The sequence below is a fragment of the Oncorhynchus keta genome, chromosome 33 (assembly GCF_023373465.1).
Source record: "Oncorhynchus keta strain PuntledgeMale-10-30-2019 chromosome 33, Oket_V2, whole genome shotgun sequence".
Lineage (NCBI taxonomy): Eukaryota > Metazoa > Chordata > Actinopteri > Salmoniformes > Salmonidae > Oncorhynchus > Oncorhynchus keta.
In genome coordinates this window covers 1,841,252-1,859,128 of record NC_068453.1, presented here as the reverse complement: position 1 = coordinate 1,859,128, position 17,877 = coordinate 1,841,252, and the positions used below count along the sequence as shown (strand labels likewise).

The following is a 17,877-nucleotide window of genomic DNA, read 5'->3' as shown; positions in this document are numbered from 1 at the left end:
GTGGTAGTCACACTGTAGTATACCTTTTCAGCTGTTGATGTTGGGTATGAGGGATGGCTTCGGTCAGAGCTGATGACAGTGATGAATTCGATGTAGACTTGTGTAATGTATTTTTCTCTTGCTGGCTCGCTTTCTGTGTGTGTCTCTGTCTCTCTGTCTCTCGGTGTCTGTCTCTGTCTTTGTGCTACGTGGCTGCCGTTTATCCCTTGGTCATTTCATTCTCCAGCACCATGTGAGTACTCTCCCTTTTGATTGGTTGTTTAAAGGCAGACTCGGCTGTTTAACAACTTGCACAGAGGGGTGACTGTCTCCTTACGGATATATGACCAACATATTGCAGAGTCCAACTTTACAGATTGAGTTGTCGTTAGAATTACCCAGGTGAAAAGTGTTAACAGGCATAACAATCTGGCATGGGGCGACAGGTAGCCTAATGGTTAGATCGTTGGGCCAGTAACCGAAAGGTTGCTGGATTGAATCCCCAAGCTGACACGGTGAACATTTGTCGTTCTGCCCCTGAAGAAGGCCGATAACCCACTGTTCCCCGGTAGGTCGTCATTGTAAATAAGAATTTGTTCTTAACTGACTTGCCTGGTAAAAAAAAAAAAATGACATTCTCATTTTCTCTCTCCCCCCGATCTCTGTCCCTACTAATTCTTCCTCACTGTCCTTTTACCCGCTTCTCTTTTTCTCCATCACTCCTCTCTCTTTCCTCCTCCTTGCCCTCTCTCTGTCAATCCCTCTTCTCTCTTTCCTCCTCCTTGTCCTCTGTCAATCCCTCCTCTCTCTTTCCTCCTCCTTGTCCTCTCTGTAAATCCCTTGTTTCTCTACTCCTCCCTGTCCTTTCCCTCTCTGTCCATCCCTCCTCTCTCTTTCCTCCTCCCTGTCCTTTCCCTCTCTGTCCATCCCTCTTCTCTCTTTCCTCCTCCTTGTCCTCTGTCAATCCCTCCTCTCTCTCTTTCCTCCTCCCTGTCCTTTCCCTCTCTGTCCATCCCTCTTCTCTCTTTCCTCCTCCTTGTCCTCTGTCCATCCCTCCTCTCTTTTTCCTCCTCCCTGTCCTTTCCCTCTCTGTCCATCCCTCTTCTCTCTTTCCTCCCCCTTGTCCTCTCTGTAAATCCCTTGTTTCTCTACTCCTCCCTGTCCTTTCCCTCTCTGTCCATCCCTCCTCTCTCTTTCCTTCTCCCTGTCCTTTCCCTCTCTGTCCATCCCTCCTCTCTCTTTCCTCCTCCCTGTCCTTTCCCTCTCTGTCCATCCCTCTTCTCTCTTTCCTCCTCCTTGTCCTCTCTGTCAATCCCTCCTCTCTCTTTCCTTGTCCTCTCTGTCCATCCCTTTTCTCTACTCCTCCCTGTCCTTTACCTCTCTGTCCATCCCTCCTCTCTCTTTCCTCCTCCTTGTCCTCTGTCAATCCCTCCTCTCTCTTTCCTCCTCCTTGTCCTCTCTGTAAATCCTTTGTTTCTCTACTCCTCCCTGTCCTTTCCCTCTCTGTCCATCCCTCTTCTCTCTTTCCTCCTCCCTGTCCTTTCCCTCTCTGTCCATCCCTCTTCTCTCTTTCCTCCTCCATGTCCTCTCTCTGTCAATCCCTCCTCTCTCTTTCCTCCTCCTTGTCCTCTCTGTCCATCCCTTTTCTCTACTCCTCCCTGTCATTTTCCTCTCTGTCCATCCCTCCTCTCTCTTTCCTCCTCCTTGTCCTCTCTCTGTCCATCCCTTTTCTCTACTCCTCCCTGTCATTTTCCTCTGTCCATCCCTCCTCTCTTTTTCCTCCTCCTTGTCCTCTCTCTGTCAATCCCTTTTCTCTCTACTCCACCCTGTCCTTTTCCTCTCTGTCCATCCCTCCTTTTTCCTCTCTTTATCAACCACTTGTTTCTCTCTCCTCCCTGTCCTTTTCCTCCATCTCTGTCTATCCCTCCCTTTTCTCCCTCTCTCTGTCTCCAGTCCAAGGAGGAGCAGTCTCAGATCACCAGTCAGGTGACTGGGCAGATCGGCTGGCGTCGCGAGGGCATCAAGTACCGTCGCAACGAGCTCTTCCTGGATGTGCTGGAGAGCGTCAACCTGCTGATGTCCCCACAAGGTAAAACCGATGTGTGTGTTTTGCAGCAAGGACTTTGTAACACTGCTGTACTGAAACAAATCAACAAAGACAAACGTACACTGGACTCGGGTCTTGGGCCTTGCTTGAATTAATACATTCTATTGGACATGTTTAAAATGCATTTAGAGGTGACTAATTCATGTGAGGACAACAATACATAAAAATGATAGAGAATTTAAAAAACAATGAAGTCTTCCAACTTATTTCCATATTGGTCCTCATTATCACGTGGGCAGCAAGAATGGACCGTTTGGGCAAGACTGGCTGTGCATTGGGCACTTCAAAAGCACTTCACATTCGATACTTTTGGAAAATACATACAACAGTGATCTACAAAACATACTTTTTTTTCTTTTCTGGCTCTGTATGTTAGCACTTTGGATATGAAATGGTATAATGACAGACTGGTTGAAGTGCAGACTGTCAGCATTAATTGGAGTGTATTTTCATCCATATCGGGTAAACCGTTTAAATTACAATATAAAAAAAAAAAACGTTTTTACATAGGCCCCGTTTTTAGGGACCAAACGTATTTGGACAAATTCACTTTTATGTGTATTAAAGTAGTCAAGTATAGTTTTGGCCCATATTCCTAGCATGCAATGATTACATCAAGCTTGTAACTCTACAAACTGTTGTCTGCATTTGCTGTTTGTTTTGGTTGTTTCAGATTATTTTGTGCCCAATAGAAATGAATGATAAATAATGTACAGTTGAAGTCAGAAGTTTACATACACCTTAACCAAATACATTTAAACTCACTTTTTCACAATTCCTGACATTTAATCCTAGTAAAAATTCCCTGTTTTAGGTCAGTTTGGATCACCACTTTATTTTAAGAATGTGAAATGTCAGAATAATAGTAGAGTGATTTATTTCAGCTTTTATTTCTTACATCACATTCCCAGTGGGTCAGACGTTTACATGCACTCAATTAGTATTTGGATGCATTGCCTTAAACTATTTAAACTTGGGTCAACCGTTTTGGGTAGCCTTCCACAAGCTTCCCACAATAAGTTGGGCGAATTTTGGCCCATTCCTCCTGACAGAGCTGATGTAACTGAGTCAGGTTTGTAGGCCTCCTTGCTGCTCGCACACACCTTTTCATTTCTGCCCACAAATTTTCGAAATTTTCTAAGGGATTGAGGTCAGGGCTTTGTGATGGCCACTCCAATAACTTTGGAAGTATGCTTGGGATCATTGTCCATTTGGAAGACCCATTTGCGACCAATGGGTTTGCGACCAAGATGTCTGTTTCTTGCTGAGCGGCCTTTCAGGTTATGTCAATATAGGACTCGTTTTACTGTGGATATAGATACTTTTGTACCTGTTTCCTCCAGCATCTCCACAAGGTCCTTTGCTGTTGTTCTGGGATTGATTTGCACTTTTCGCACCAAAGTACGTTCAACTCTAGGAGACAGAACACGTCTCCTTCCTGAGCGGTATGACTGCTGCGTGGTCCCATGGTATTTATACTTGCGTACTATTGTTTGTACAGATGAATGTGGTACCTTCAGGCATTTGGAAATTGCTCTCAAGGATGAACCAGACTTGTGGAGGTCTACAATGTTTTTTCTGGGATCTTGGCTGATTTCTTTGATTTTCCCAAGAAAAGAGACCTTGAAATACATCCACAGGTACACCTCCAATTGACTCAAATGATGTCAATAAGCCTATCAGAAGCTTCTAAAGCCATGACATCATTTTCTGGAATTTTACAAGCTGTTTTAAAGGCACAGTCAGCTTAATGTATGTAAACTTCTGACCCACTGGAATTGTGATACAGTGAATTATAAGTGAAATAATCTGTCTGTAAACAATTGTTGGAAAAATTACTTGTGTTATGCACAAAGAAGATCACAAATCTCATAATTAAGATTCCTCAAGCATGCAAGTATTTTACACCATTTTAAAGATAAACTTCTCGTTAATCCAGCCACAGTGTCTGATTTAAAAAAGGCTTTACGGCGAAAGCACACCAAAGGATTATGTTAGGTAAGCACCAAGTCACAGAAAAACACAGCCATTTTTTCCAGTCAAGGAGGTCACAAAAAGCAGAAATATAGATAAAATGAATCACTAACCTTTGATGATCATCATCAGATGACACTCATAGGACTTCATGTTACACAATACATGTATGTTTTGTTCGATAAAGTTCATATTTATATCCAAAAATTTGAGTTACTTTGGCGTGTTATGTTCAGTAGTTCCAAAACATCCGGTGATTTTGCAGAGAGCCACGTCAATTTACAGAAATACTCATCATAAATATTGATGAAAATACAAGTGTTATGCATGGAACTTTAGATAAACATCTCCTTAAAGCAACCGCTGTGTCAGAATTCAAAAAAGGTTTACCGAAAATGCACACCATGCAATAATCTGAGTACAGCGCTCAGACAACAAAACAGCCATACAGATATCCGCCATGTTGTGCAGTCAACAGAAGTCAGAAATAGCATTAGAAATATTCACTTACCTTTGATGATCTTCATCAGAATGCACTCCCACCAGGAGTCCCAGTTCCACAATAAATGTTTGATAAAGTGCATTTATTTCCAAATACCTTCTTTTTTGTTTGCGCGTTTAGTACACAATCCAAACTCAAGTTCAAGCGAAAGTTCTGACGAAAAGTTATATTACAGTTCGTAGAAACATGTCAAACGATGTATAGAATCAATCTTTAGTATGTTTTTATCATAAATCTTCAATAATGTTCCAACTGGAGAATTAATTTGTCTGTAGAATTGCAATGGAACGCAAGCTACCTCTCATGTGAACGCCGCGTGGTCAGTTTATGGCACTCTGGCAGACCTCTGACTCATTCAGCTCTCATTCCCCCTTCCTTCTCAGTAGAAGCATCAAACAAGGTTCTAAAGACTGTTGACATCTAGTGGAAGCCTTGGGAAGTGCAATATGACCCCATATACACTGTATATTCGATAGGCAATGACTTGAAAATCTACAAACCTCAGATTTCCCACTTCCTGGTTGGATTGTTTTCTCAGGTTTTTGCCTGCCAAATGAGTTCTGTTATACTCACAGACATCATTCAAACAGTTTTAGAAACTTCAGTGTTTTCTATCCAAATCTACTAATTCTATTCATATTTTAGCTTTTATGGCTGAGTAGCAGGCAGTTTACTCTGGGCACCTTTTTATTACAGCTACTTACCGTAATTTCCGGACTATATGCCGCTACTTTTTTCCCACGCTTTGAACCTCACGGTTTAAACAATGACGCGGCTAATTTATGGATTTTTCCCGCTTTCACAAGATTCATGCCGCCATAAAACTATATAATGTGACGTAAATCGAGCGCGCTCAAACTTCCCATCATTCTGATTACGGTAGTAATTTTGTCACCCTCATCATGGCAAAGACACGGAGAAATGCATATGATGCAGCTTTCAAGTTGAAGGTGATCGATCTGGCTGTTGGAAAAGGAAATAGAGCTGCTGACAGCGTGGAGCATTGTCAAAAACATCCACTATCATCAACGTGTTTCGAAAGGCTGGACTGCTGTGTGTTGAAGAGGGCAGCGATCCAACATCGGATGAAGCAATTCTGAGGCTATTCAACTCCGACACCGAAGGAGATGACTTCAGTGGTTTCAGTGCACAGGAGGAGGAAGATAGTGACCAATTACTTTCTTGGTAGGCTACTGTTTAATTTTTGTTACAAGCCGTGTTTCGTTTAAAGGCTGTGTAAAGTTAATTTGTTTCAATGTACAGGTACCTGCGGTTTATTGACATGTGCGGCTTATTTATGTAAGAAATACATATTTTTTAATAATTCAGTGGGTGCGGTTAATAATGTTTCTAAACACTTTTACATTAATGTGGACGCTACCATGATGACGGATAGTCCTGAATGAATTGTGAATAGAGAGGAGTGAGAAAGTTAGACTTAAAAATATCATACCCCCAAGACATGCTAAGTTCTCACCATTTACAATAACATAACAGGTTAGCATTTTTTTGTGGGGGGGGGGTGATATTTCTGCGTCTTTCTCACTCATTATTCACTATGTGCAAAGGCTTTCATCAGAAGAAGAGGAATCGTCAGACCAAAATGCATCGGGATACACGTTCATCTTTATTGTAAGGAACTGAACAATGAATACAAAAATAACAAAAGGAAAACCCAAAACAGTCCCTGCAAGGTGAAACAAACACTAAACAGGGATACAACTACCCACAACTAAAAGTGGAAAAACAGGCTACCTAAGTATGATTCCCAATCAGAGACAACGATAGACAGCTGTCCCTGATTGAGAACCATACCCGGCCGAAATACAAAACCTAGACATACAAACATAGAATGCCCACCCAAATCACACCCTGACCAAACAAAAATAGAAACATACAAAGCAATCTACGGTCAGGGCGTGACACTATGTTAGCATCCACATTTAATGTAGAAGTGTTTAGAAACACATTCTATTCTTATTTACAATAAAAGGGACTCGGAAATGACAAAATACATTATTTACTGTACATTTGTATTGGGCACAAAAATCGAAACAAGTTTGTAGAGTCACAATCTTGATGTAATTGTTGCGTGCTAGGAATATGGAACCAAATACTACACTTTTGACTACTTTAATACACATAAGTGAATTTGTCCCAATACTTTCAGTCCCCTAAAATGGCGGGGGTGGGGCTATGTACTAAAAGTGCTGTAATTTCTAAACGGTTCCCCCGAAATGGATGAAAAAGACAGTTTGCATGTTAACCTCATAGTCATTGTAATGTTTCAAATTCATAGTGCTGGAGTACAGAGCCAAAACAACAAAGTATGTGTCACTGTCCAATACTTTTGGAGCTCACTATATATGCACAATCTACAATCACCAAGACTAGATAAGGTCAGTGATCCAATGATCTATCATGATCTCACATTACAAAGACTAGGCTACTAGGCTTTACAGTTGCGGCCAAATATATTGTCAACCTTGCACTTTTTGTAAAAATGTCCCAAATTCTTCTAAAATAAGTTGAAATGGAAAAACACTTTTGGTCTCCACACCATGTTATTGGATTTTCAGCATTGCAGAACCAAGTGCATTTTTGAAAATCAGTTTAGAAAATAAAGACAAATGGCATGGACAAAATTAGTAGCACCCCGGAGCTTGTTGCACAGCCTTTGGCCAAGATTACTGCAGACAAAGGCTTCAATGAGCTTGCTGTACCTTTCTGCTATCAATTTGGCAGCAACAAACTGCTCTAATTTTTTTTTGAGAGGTGCCCTCCACCAGATCTCACCATTGGTTTTGGATGTGATTTGAACCATTCCTGGCTGCTTTTTGATATGTGTCCTGCTGGAAGTCCCACAATCTTCGATGGAGACCCAGTTTCTGGACACTGGTTTGAACATTGGACTCCAAAACACCTTGATAATCTGCTGATTTCATGATGTCTTGCACACATTCAAGACCCCCAGTACCAGAGGCAGCATAGCAACCCCACGATTAAAAGAGTAGACTTAAAGGTGCTACACCTAAGATTGTTGCCTATTGAGTTCTCCCGCCGACGCGGCATCTGTTGTACACGTGGGAAAGCTGTTCTGACTTTGGCGGTGTTATCTAGTGGGAAATCCTGTGTAATATCCATGTTTCTAATAGTCTACACTGTATGCTCAATTTCTGTTTATGTGAGAAATCAAGCACTGAATACTGCAAGGGAATCATTGTGGCCATCTAAATCGAAATGACAGAGCGATTTCCGCTAGATAACAGCTTTCCCATTTTGACAACAGATGCCTCTCCGGTGGGAGAAATCAATAGGCCAATATCGCTGGCGGTTAAGTAACACCTGTGAAACACTATCATTACACTATTACTGCAGATATGTTATGGACATTTTCTGAAATTACAATGTAAAAATTAAACAAAAAAATCCTGTGTGTAGCACAGAAATTGGTTCTGCAATGTTAAAAATCCAATAACAAGGTGTGTAAACCAAACATTTTAGCAGAAATAGGGAATTATTTAAGAAAAGTGCAAGGGTGCCAATATATTTATAATATTTTTGGGTGACAGGTAGCCTAGTGGTTAGAGCGTTGGCCAGTAACCGAAAGGTTGCTGGATCGAATCACAGAGCTGACAAAGTAAAAATCTGTTGTTCTGCCCCTGAACAAGGCAGTTAACCCACTGTTCTCCGGTAGGCTGTCATTGTAAATAAGAATGTGTTCTTAACTGACTTGCCTAGTTAAATCAAGGTTAAATAAATATGACGATGAATGCAAATTTAGAGGAGTGGTATAGTGCCAGTGTGGACACTAGAGGCCGCCACCTGCCTGTTTTTAATGTGTAAACCACTCCTTGACAGCTCTCCTGAACCGGTTACCTGCCTTCAGTGTTGCTCCATGGTAACCTCTTCTTCTGCTCAAATCAGGCCAGGTGCTGAGCGCCCACGTCTCAGGCCGCGTGGTGATGAAAAGCTACCTGAGCGGCATGCCGGAGTGCAAATTTGGCATGAACGACAAGATCGTCATCGACAAACAGGGCAAGGGGGGCGCCTCCGAGGAGGCGACGGGCAAAAGGTGAGGGGACAACGGGTGTGGCCGGCTTTGAATATTTAGATTTGAACTGCTTTTATTTGATTGATTTGCCAGCAGCATACCACCCTGCATCCCACTGCTGGCTTGCCTCTGAAGCTAAGCAGGGTTGGTCCTGGTTGGTTCCTGGATGGGAGACCAGATGCTGCTGGAACTGGTGTTGAAGGGCCAGTAGGAGGAACTCTTTCCTCTGGTCTAAAACATATATATATATACAGTGCATTCGGAAAGTATTCAGACCCCTTGACCTTTTCCCCGTTTTGTTACGTTACAGCCTTATTCTAAAAATGATTCAATAACCAGTTTCCCTCATCAATCTACACACAATACTGATACTGAATAATGACAGCAAAAACAGTAAAAAAAAATCATTTAAAAAAGCTAATTTATTAAAAATAAAAAGTGGAAATACCTTATTTACGTAAATATTCAGACCCTTTGCTATGGGACACGAAATTGAGCTCAGGTGCATCCTGTTTCCACAATGTTTGGCTTGCCAATGACATCAATGAATTTGGCAAGAACACAACAGATCTGGGACCAGGCTAAAACTGATTAAATCTTTTTTTCCCCTCATCAATCTACACACACTACACCATAATGACAAAGAGAAAACAGGTTTTACACTTTTTTTTTAGCATTTTAGAACTCTACCATAAAGGCCTGTTTGGTGGTTTTTCTGGAAGGTTCTCCAATTTCCACAGAGGAACTCTGGAGCTCGGTCAGAGTGACCATCGGGTTCTTGGTCACCTCCCTGACCAAGGCCCTTCTGCCCTGATTGCTCAGTTCGTCCGGGCGGCCAGCTCTAGGAAGAGTCCAAACGTCTTCCATTTAAGAATGATGGAGGCCACTGTGTTCTTGGGAACCTTTTTTAGGTACCCATCCCTAAATGTTTAGGTACCCATCCCCAGATCTGTGCCTCTACACAATCCTGTCTCGGAGCTCTACTGACAATTCCTTCGACCTCATGACTTTGTTTTTGCTCTGATATGCACTGTCAACTGTGGGACCTTAATATAGACGGGTGTGTGCCTTTCCAAATCATGTCCAATCAATTGAAATGACCACAGGTGGACTCCAATCAAGTTGTAGTAACATCTCAAGGATGGTCAATGGAAACAGGGTTCACCTGTGCTCAATTGAATCTCATAGCAAAGGGTCTGAATACTTATGTAAATAAGGCATTTCTGTTTTTTATTTGTACTTCATGTGCAACGATTTCTCAGCCTGTTTTCACTTTGTCCTTTTGGGGAAGTGTGTCTAGATTGAGGGATATTTGTATTGGATCCATTTTAGAATAAGGCTGTAACGTAACAGTGTGGGAAAAATGTGACTTTGTTCATCATTTTCCATCACCTTTTCTATGAAGTTTTTTTTATTTCCTGGCATTATGTTAAGAGTGCTAATATTTTAAGTGTCAGTGTCAAGCTCTGTGTGTTCCCCCTTGATTTGTGTTTTTATTTTCTCCCTCTCTGTGCTGGACCTCAGTGATTTGGGGGGCAGGTAGTGTACATCACTCACTCGGTCAGACTGCTCTCTCCATACTCAGTCTGCCTCAATCTGCCTCTGTGTGTGTCTGTCTTGTCTGTCCATCGTTTTGTCTACACATGGTTGCGTTCACTACAGAGCAATGTTGTGTGTCTGATTTTCTGACATGTAGAATTGGATGGTAGTGTTCATAATCAAATGTTGCATCCTTCTGAACGCGACATGGCATGCAAGTCAGACTGACCAGGCAATTTGTGTGTGTGTGTGTGTGTGTGTGTGTGTGTGTGTGTGTGTGTGTGTGTGTGTGTGTGTGTGTGTGTGTGTGTGTGTGTGTGTGTGTGTGTGTGTGTGTGTGTGTGTGTGTGTATTTCAGTATGAAGGAGTTCAGTGTGTGCATCAGCTCAAATTTGAAATTCATACTCTTTGTAAATTTGTGTTAGTCGTTAAATCTCACTGTCATCCATTTTGTAATACACAGACATTAAAATGTCTGTGTATTATGATTAGTTTAGGTTTCCCCTCCAGTGTGTGTGTGTCTTGTCCCCTTTAAACACCTTTCTCTCCCTCCCTCTCTTCTTTATCTTCCTCTTAGTGGCGGTGGTGGCGGTAAGCAATCCATAGCCATTGACGACTGTACATTCCACCAGTGTGTGCGTCTCAGCAAGTTTGACGCTGAGCGCAGCATCAGCTTCATTCCTCCGGACGGAGAGTGTGAGCTCATGAGGTAACCAGCAGCCTGTGTGATACGGACACACGCACACACACATTCACACACAGGCTCTGACCGTGTGTCCGTTTTGTGTGTGTGTGTGTTTGCCTCTTCTTCTCCACAGGTACCGCACCACCAAGGACATCATCCTACCCTTCCGTGTCATCCCCCTTGTCAGGGAGGTGGGCCGCACCAAGCTTGAAGTCAAGGTGGTCATTAAGTCCAACTTCAAGCCCTCGCTTCTGGCTCAGAAAATTGAGGTATGGCTACAGAGGGATATAGGGGTACCATATGAGCATTTGGACACAGTACCTGACCAGGTCGTGGTCATCACGGTCAGGTAAAAGTCCTGAAATAACCTACTTTTGTAGTAGTGCTCAACAGCCATTTCGGATGCACCCTTGGTCTCACCCATTAACTAATGAATGAGTGTTTGTAGATGGGGAATGGATCCACTGAGCTGAATGTCTTTTTCCATGTTCTTACTACCCAGGTGCGCATCCCCACCCCTCTCAACACCAGCGGGGTCCAGGTGATCTGCATGAAGGGCAAGGCCAAGTACAAGGCCAGCGAGAACGCCATCGTCTGGAAGTAAGTTTTCCTCACTGTCGTTCTCAGGTTATCCGTACCAGGGTCCTGTTTATTAGGGCTCACGTTGGAAAACATAATGCAACCGGGGGGAGGGGGAATAGAAACATATTGGGCATGTCCAGGTAGTCCCTCCCTGTTTCAGTAAATTGTTTCTGTTTCGTGCCTAATGAACTCAACCCAGGTTATGTGCCAGCCTGATGAATGTGTATGCTTCGCAGTCATCTATAAACTACTGACCGAAAAAAGGTTTTAATTGGGGACTTTCTTTCACGACACGCGGGGTCGAGCGATCGATGAGTGCTAACCAGGGCCCTAAGAGCTGCAAACTCTTGTTTTTATCAACTAATCCGGACTGTGTGTGTGGCTGAGGGTCAGATGTTTACATACACACATTTGACTGTGCCTTTAAAACAGCTTTGAAAATTCCAGAAAATATCATGACTTGGCATGGCTTCTGATGGGCTAATTAACATATTTTGAGTCAATTGGAGGTGTACCTGTGGATGTATTTCAAGGCCTACCTTCAAACTCAGTGCCTCTTTGCTTAACATCATGGGAAAATTAAAATAAATCAGCCAAGACCGCAGGAAAATAAATTGTAGTCTGGTTCATCCTTGGGAGCAATTTCCAAATGCCTGAAGGTACCACGTTCATCTGCACAAACAATAGTACGCAAGTTTAAACACCATAGGACCCCGTGGCTGTCATACTGCTCAGGAAGGAGACGCGTTCTGTCTCCTAGTGATGAACGCACTTTGATGCGAAAAGTGCAAATCAATGGGTCTTCCAAATGGACAATAACCCCAAGCATACTTCCAAAGTTGTGGCAAAATGGCTTAAGGACAACAAAGTCAAGTTGTTGGAGTGACCATCACAAAGCCCTGACCTCAATCCTATAGAACATTTGTGGGCAGAACTGAAAAAGCGTGTGTGAGCAAGGAGGCCCATAAAACTGACTCGGTTACACCAGCTCTGTCAGGAGGAATGGGCCAAAATTCACCCAACTTATTGTGGGAAGCTTGTGGAAGGCTCCCCAAACATTTGACCCAAGTTAAACAATTTAAAGGCAATGCTACCAAATACTAATTGAGTGTATGTAAACTTCTGACCCACTGGGAATATGATGAAAGAAATAAAAGCTGAAATATATCATTCTCTCTCCTATTTTTCTGACATTTTCACATTCTTAAAATAAAGTGGTGATCCTAACTGACCTAAAACAGGGAATTTTTACTAGGATTAAATGTCAGGAATTGTGAAACACAGACATTTAAACTCAGTTTATGTAAACTTCTGACTTCTATTGTATATCTAGCTATGTCCCTCTCATTACAAATGAGACTCATTATAAATGATAGTTGAATTGTTGGAGATTTTCATTCAGCAAAGGATTGAGAATATTTTCCGAGCTCAAAACTTGTTAGTTGGACCATATTTTAGACTCCTCTGCAAGACCTGTGTCCACATGCTGGACACTATGGATAATAATCACTACGCCAGCTCTGCAACTAGTAAGTGGCGCAAGCTAGCTAGCAAATTTAGCTGGCTAGCAAACAGATCCACACACGCATTGCTTGCAAATGTGTATAGCCTACCGGTGGGTGATTAGTCTACAGCCAAATGAACTTGAATGCTGGAGTTGCTATCTGGCTAGTTGCTAGTTTTTCTTTTGGATGTTGAGTTTAATATTGGAACCTTTTTTGATGGTGAATATTATAGTTCAAACATGCTATAGTTGCTTAGGGTCGACTTTTCCATGCAAGTGTTTGCAAGAGATCAAGCCGATAACAGCACTACCGTTGCACCGCAGTAGGTGGTGTATATTGTTGAACTTGTCTATGTAAATGAGAATTATATTTTACTGCTGTAACGTTCATAGCTGACTCCACTTGTAAATGGTATTTTTTTTATAATACAGTCGAGTAGCCTACATGCAAATGAGAACACCAGCTGTCTCATACTGACTGATCGAAGCAACGCTGGAGAACTCTTAAAGCGCATTGTGACTTCTTGCCGGGGTTTGTTTTGTCGCGCTGATATGTAATATTTCATGAAGACTAAGCTTTCTCAGTTGTAAAAATGGGCCCCCAAAAAATATATATACAGTACCATTCAAAAGTTTGGACACACCTACTCATTCAAGGGTTTTTCTTTATTTAGACATGAAAACTATGAAATAACACATATGGAATCATTTAGTAGCTAAAAAAGTGTTACACAAAACAAAATTTATTTTAGAAGATAGCCCCATTTGGTAGAATTCCAAGTCCATTCCGGCAAGAACAGCTCAAATAAGAAAAGAGAAACGACAGTCCATCATTATTTTAAGACATGAAGGTCAGTCAATCTGTACAATTTTAAGAACTTTGAAATTGTCTTCAAGTGCAGTCGCAACAACCATCAAGGGATATGATGAAACTGGCATTTACATTTACATTTAAGTCAATACTTACAAATTGGTCAGTCAATCTGTAAAATTCTAAGAACTTTGAAATTGTCTTCAAGTGCAGTCTGGGCAACAACCATCAAGGGATATGATGAAACTGCCACACCTCCAGGCTGTGTAAGGACTATTTAACCAAGAAGGAGAGTGATGGAGTGCTGCATCAGATGACCTGGCCTCAACAATCACCCGACCTCAACCCAATTGAGATGGTTTGGATTGAGTTGGACCGCAGAGTGAAAGAAAAGCAGCCATCAAGTGCTCAGCATATGTGGGAACTTCTTCAAGACTGTTGGAAAATGTATCTAGGTGAATCTGGTTGAGAGAATGCCAAGAGCTGTGCAAAACTGTCATCAAGAAAACTTAGAAAAATCTATTTTTGATTTGTTTAGCACTTTTTTGGTTACTACATGATTCCATATGTGTTATTTTGTAGTTTTGATCTCTTCACTATTCTACAATATAGAAAAAAATCAAGAAAAACCTTTGAATGAGTAGGTGTGTCTAAACTTTTGATTGGTCTGTGTGTGTATATCTCTTAATACTTGGAATACTAACAACCATTTAGATTAACCGTGCCCATCCCTAGTGTGTGTGTGTGTGTGTGTGTGTGTGTGTGTGCTGTGGAATGGTGTAAACTGTATGTGGGTATATGTGTTTCCAGGATCAAGCGTATGGCAGGGATGAAGGAGTCTCAGATCAGTGCCGAGATCGAGCTGCTGCCCACCAACGACAAGAAGAAGTGGGCGCGCCCTCCCATCTCCATGAACTTTGAGGTGATTAGGTCTTTTATTTCCTTTACACAGTCATCTCTACTGTAGCTGAGCTCCAGGTCAGTTTGTGCTGTATAGCCAACTCCTATGGTTGAATGACCCAGATGTGCAAACATTTCTGTTCTGTCAAATATGGAACTCTCTCCCAGGTGTCATTATGGTTCTGTTATGGTCTCCCAGGTGCCATTTGCTCCGTCCGGGCTCAAGGTGCGCTACCTGAAGGTGTTCGAGCCCAAGCTGAACTACAGTGACCACGACGTCATCAAATGGGTGCGCTACATCGGCCGCAGCGGCATCTACGAGACACGCTGCTAACCGCCCCCTCGCGATCGGGCAGAAAGAGCGGTGCAACAGGGAGGAGGGAGCGAAAGACAACAGCATGGGATCGCTACCTTCCCATCGATTCTGTTTTTTCCCATGCGCTGGCTGACAAATGAAAACTAATTTTTAAAAAACAGGACCATGCTTTCAAAAGTGTTGAAAATTATGAAATGATTAAACACATAAATGTATAGATAATGCAAACGTCCTGTGGAGTACAAAAAACACCATCTGCATCTAAAGGGTCTTCGACCTCTTTTAATCTCAACAAAAAATCCATTCCACCCCTATGAAATGTAGTTTCTTCATATAGTACTACTGAGCAGAGCAACATAGGGCTCTGGTCAAATTAAAGCCACAAGTTACATTACCATAGTTGTCTACAATTCCTGTTCTACCCATCTATTCCTCATGGCACTGAATTAGTGGATGACTACCCCTTGCCAATAACCACAGATCTGACCATGTGTCAGAGGGGTAACTGCTGCCCTCCCTCTCTTGATGCTGGTGTAGTAGTGTGTGTCGCTCTTCTGTTCTCCTGTCCTACCTCTCTCTCCCCAGCCCTGCCCCTGTATCTGTATAACCAACCGGTGGAGTCCCTCTTTAGCCTAGTGTGTAGTGTGCAGCAGTGTAGATGCATCCATTAAGTGTCATGCCATTTCCAATACATTTTATACGTTGTGTTTTTGTAACACCCCGCCTTCCCTTTAGTATATTAGTGATGAATCGTCTTGTGTTTTTGTATTTAGTGCTTTGTCGTGCTTCTCAAAGCTCTCTGGCCCCCATTCCATCGCGCTCGCTGCCTTTTCCTACACTCAAGTCCTCTACTATTTCCAATAGCTGTGAGTTAGTGTCATTGTCATTTATGATACCTCTATTTACGCAGATATAATAATGAAGATGTTTTATCTGTGGTTCCTGTCGTTTTCTGTCTGTGCTGCAGAGATTCATTCTGTGTGACCAAAATTGTCAGTTTTAGGAACAAACTAAATTCATTGACAAACTGAGAACGGCATACATCTGTCTGAATATAAATATATATAAACACATTTCTATATTGTATGAATCGAGCAGAGCCAGCTGTTACGGTCTCAAGAGTCTGCTGTTAGTGACGGTGTCTGTTTAAGAGACTCAGTTGAGCGGATCTCTGCGTGTGTCTGTGTTGCTATTCTTCCCCAGGACCATGTTCTGCTCAACATCTATTAGGAGTCTGGAATTCTGACCGTCCCATACGCTTTACATTAGCATGGGTGTATTTCTTGTCCAGTTAAAGGGATAGTTCACTCAAATTACACTGGCATTGGTTTCCTTATCCTGTAAGCCAGTCTATGGACAAGGTATGACAACAACATGCTTTGGTTTACTTTCCCTGGCACTGTTATCACGTGCTAACGTTTTAGCACAAATCTCATTCAAATCATGGGACCAATATTGGCATTTGTCATGCATCACGTTCATACATTTGGACATGATAAATAAGAATTTGTTCTTAACTGACTTGCCTAGTTAAATGAAGAAAATATGCATAAAAATTGGTAATATCAGTTCCAAGACTTCAATGGGACTTGTGGCCCAAATGCTAAAATGTTAGCATGTAGCAACGGTGCCAGGGAAACTAAACGAAAGCATGACTTGTTCTCATACCGTGTCCAAAGACTGCTTACAGGGTAAGAAAAGCAAATCGTAATTTGGGTGAACTATCCTTTTAAGCTTCAATAAACTGCTATACTCCATGTGCACTGACTTTCCACCACCCATACAAAAATATTGTTTACAACTTCATTTTGAAATCCGTTTAATGAAAGGGTTTGGATTTATGGCACAATGGTGTGTGTTACCAGAGATCGGGAGATGGGCTGTGTCCCAAATGGCTCCCTGTATAGTACATTACTTTTAGTCTCGATCCCAAATGGCTCCCTGTATAGTACATTACTTTTAGTCTCAATCCCAAATGGCGCCCTGAGTGCTCAACTCCTCTCAGCCTACTGGACTTGGACTGCTTGCATTTCAAATTAAAATTTTAAAACATTCCACATTTTCACTGAGTGTGGCTTGAGATAGCATTGCTCTTCCCATATTCCTTCTGCTTCCATTGTGGCGTTTTGTGTGTATTCAACAAAGGCTATCAGATTGTCTGAGCAGTTGCAACAAACACTGAGTGACACTACAAAGTTTCCATTCTCTTTTTCTCTGTCACTACATTCTACTAATTAACACTAAAATGTGTCTCTCTGGCTGTCTGTAATGGCACACTATTCCCAAAACCCCATGGGCCCTGGCCAAAAGTAGTGCACTATATAGGCAATAGGGTGCCATTTCAGACCTAGTCTCTTTCTCTGGTCAATGCCCACTATGTCATGCCACACCCTGAGAGATGGGGAGGGAGAGTCCTGGGGGCTTGCCCCCTCCGCTTCAATGTTTCAATGGGCTCCATTTGGTAACTTTGTGACTGTCAAGGTAATCCCAATAAAAAGAAAGGTGTAACCAATGGAATCGTGTCTATTGACTTATTTCTGCAGCAGAAGTTCAGTTTCTGCCTTGCAGTTTCAGTTCCTTCAGAAAGTATTCCCACCCCTTGACCTTTTCCACGTTTTTTTGTGTTATAGCCTGAATTTAAAATGGGTTCAAATAGTATTTTTTTGTCACTGGAATTGTTTTTTTGTGTTTATTATTCATCAAAAACAAATGTGTTAAGTATAACCACTGTTATGGCAAGCCTAAATAAGTTTAGGAGTAAAAATGTGCTTATCAAGTCACATGGACTAATTGTGTGTGCAGTAATAGTGTTTTATTTTTATGACTACCTCATCTCTGTACCCCACACATACAATTATATGTAAGGTCCCTCAGTCGAGCAGGTGAATTTTAAACAGATTCAACCACAAAGACCAATGCCTCGC

General features: G+C 42.0%; 1 protein-coding gene across 2 annotated transcripts in view; it reads left to right on the top strand.

Moving 5' to 3' along the window:
- Nucleotides 1-17,465, top strand: part of LOC118370495 (AP-2 complex subunit mu) — a 47,099-nt gene extending 29,634 nt beyond the window's left edge. Inside the window, exons 6-13 of one of the 2 annotated variants that reach the window (XM_035755533.2) lie at nt 1,933-2,068; nt 8,490-8,637; nt 10,141-10,155; nt 10,733-10,864; nt 10,974-11,109; nt 11,343-11,440; nt 14,548-14,659; nt 14,837-17,465. In XM_035755533.2, the coding sequence (XP_035611426.1) occupies nt 1,933-2,068; nt 8,490-8,637; nt 10,141-10,155; nt 10,733-10,864; nt 10,974-11,109; nt 11,343-11,440; nt 14,548-14,659; nt 14,837-14,971 (912 nt within the window). In that variant the 3' untranslated portion in view covers nt 14,972-17,465. The remainder of the gene's footprint in view (nt 1-1,932; nt 2,069-8,489; nt 8,638-10,140; nt 10,156-10,732; nt 10,865-10,973; nt 11,110-11,342; nt 11,441-14,547; nt 14,660-14,836) is intronic. The other variant, XM_035755535.2, reaches the window with a different exon arrangement.
- Nucleotides 17,466-17,877: the final 412 nt, after the last annotated feature.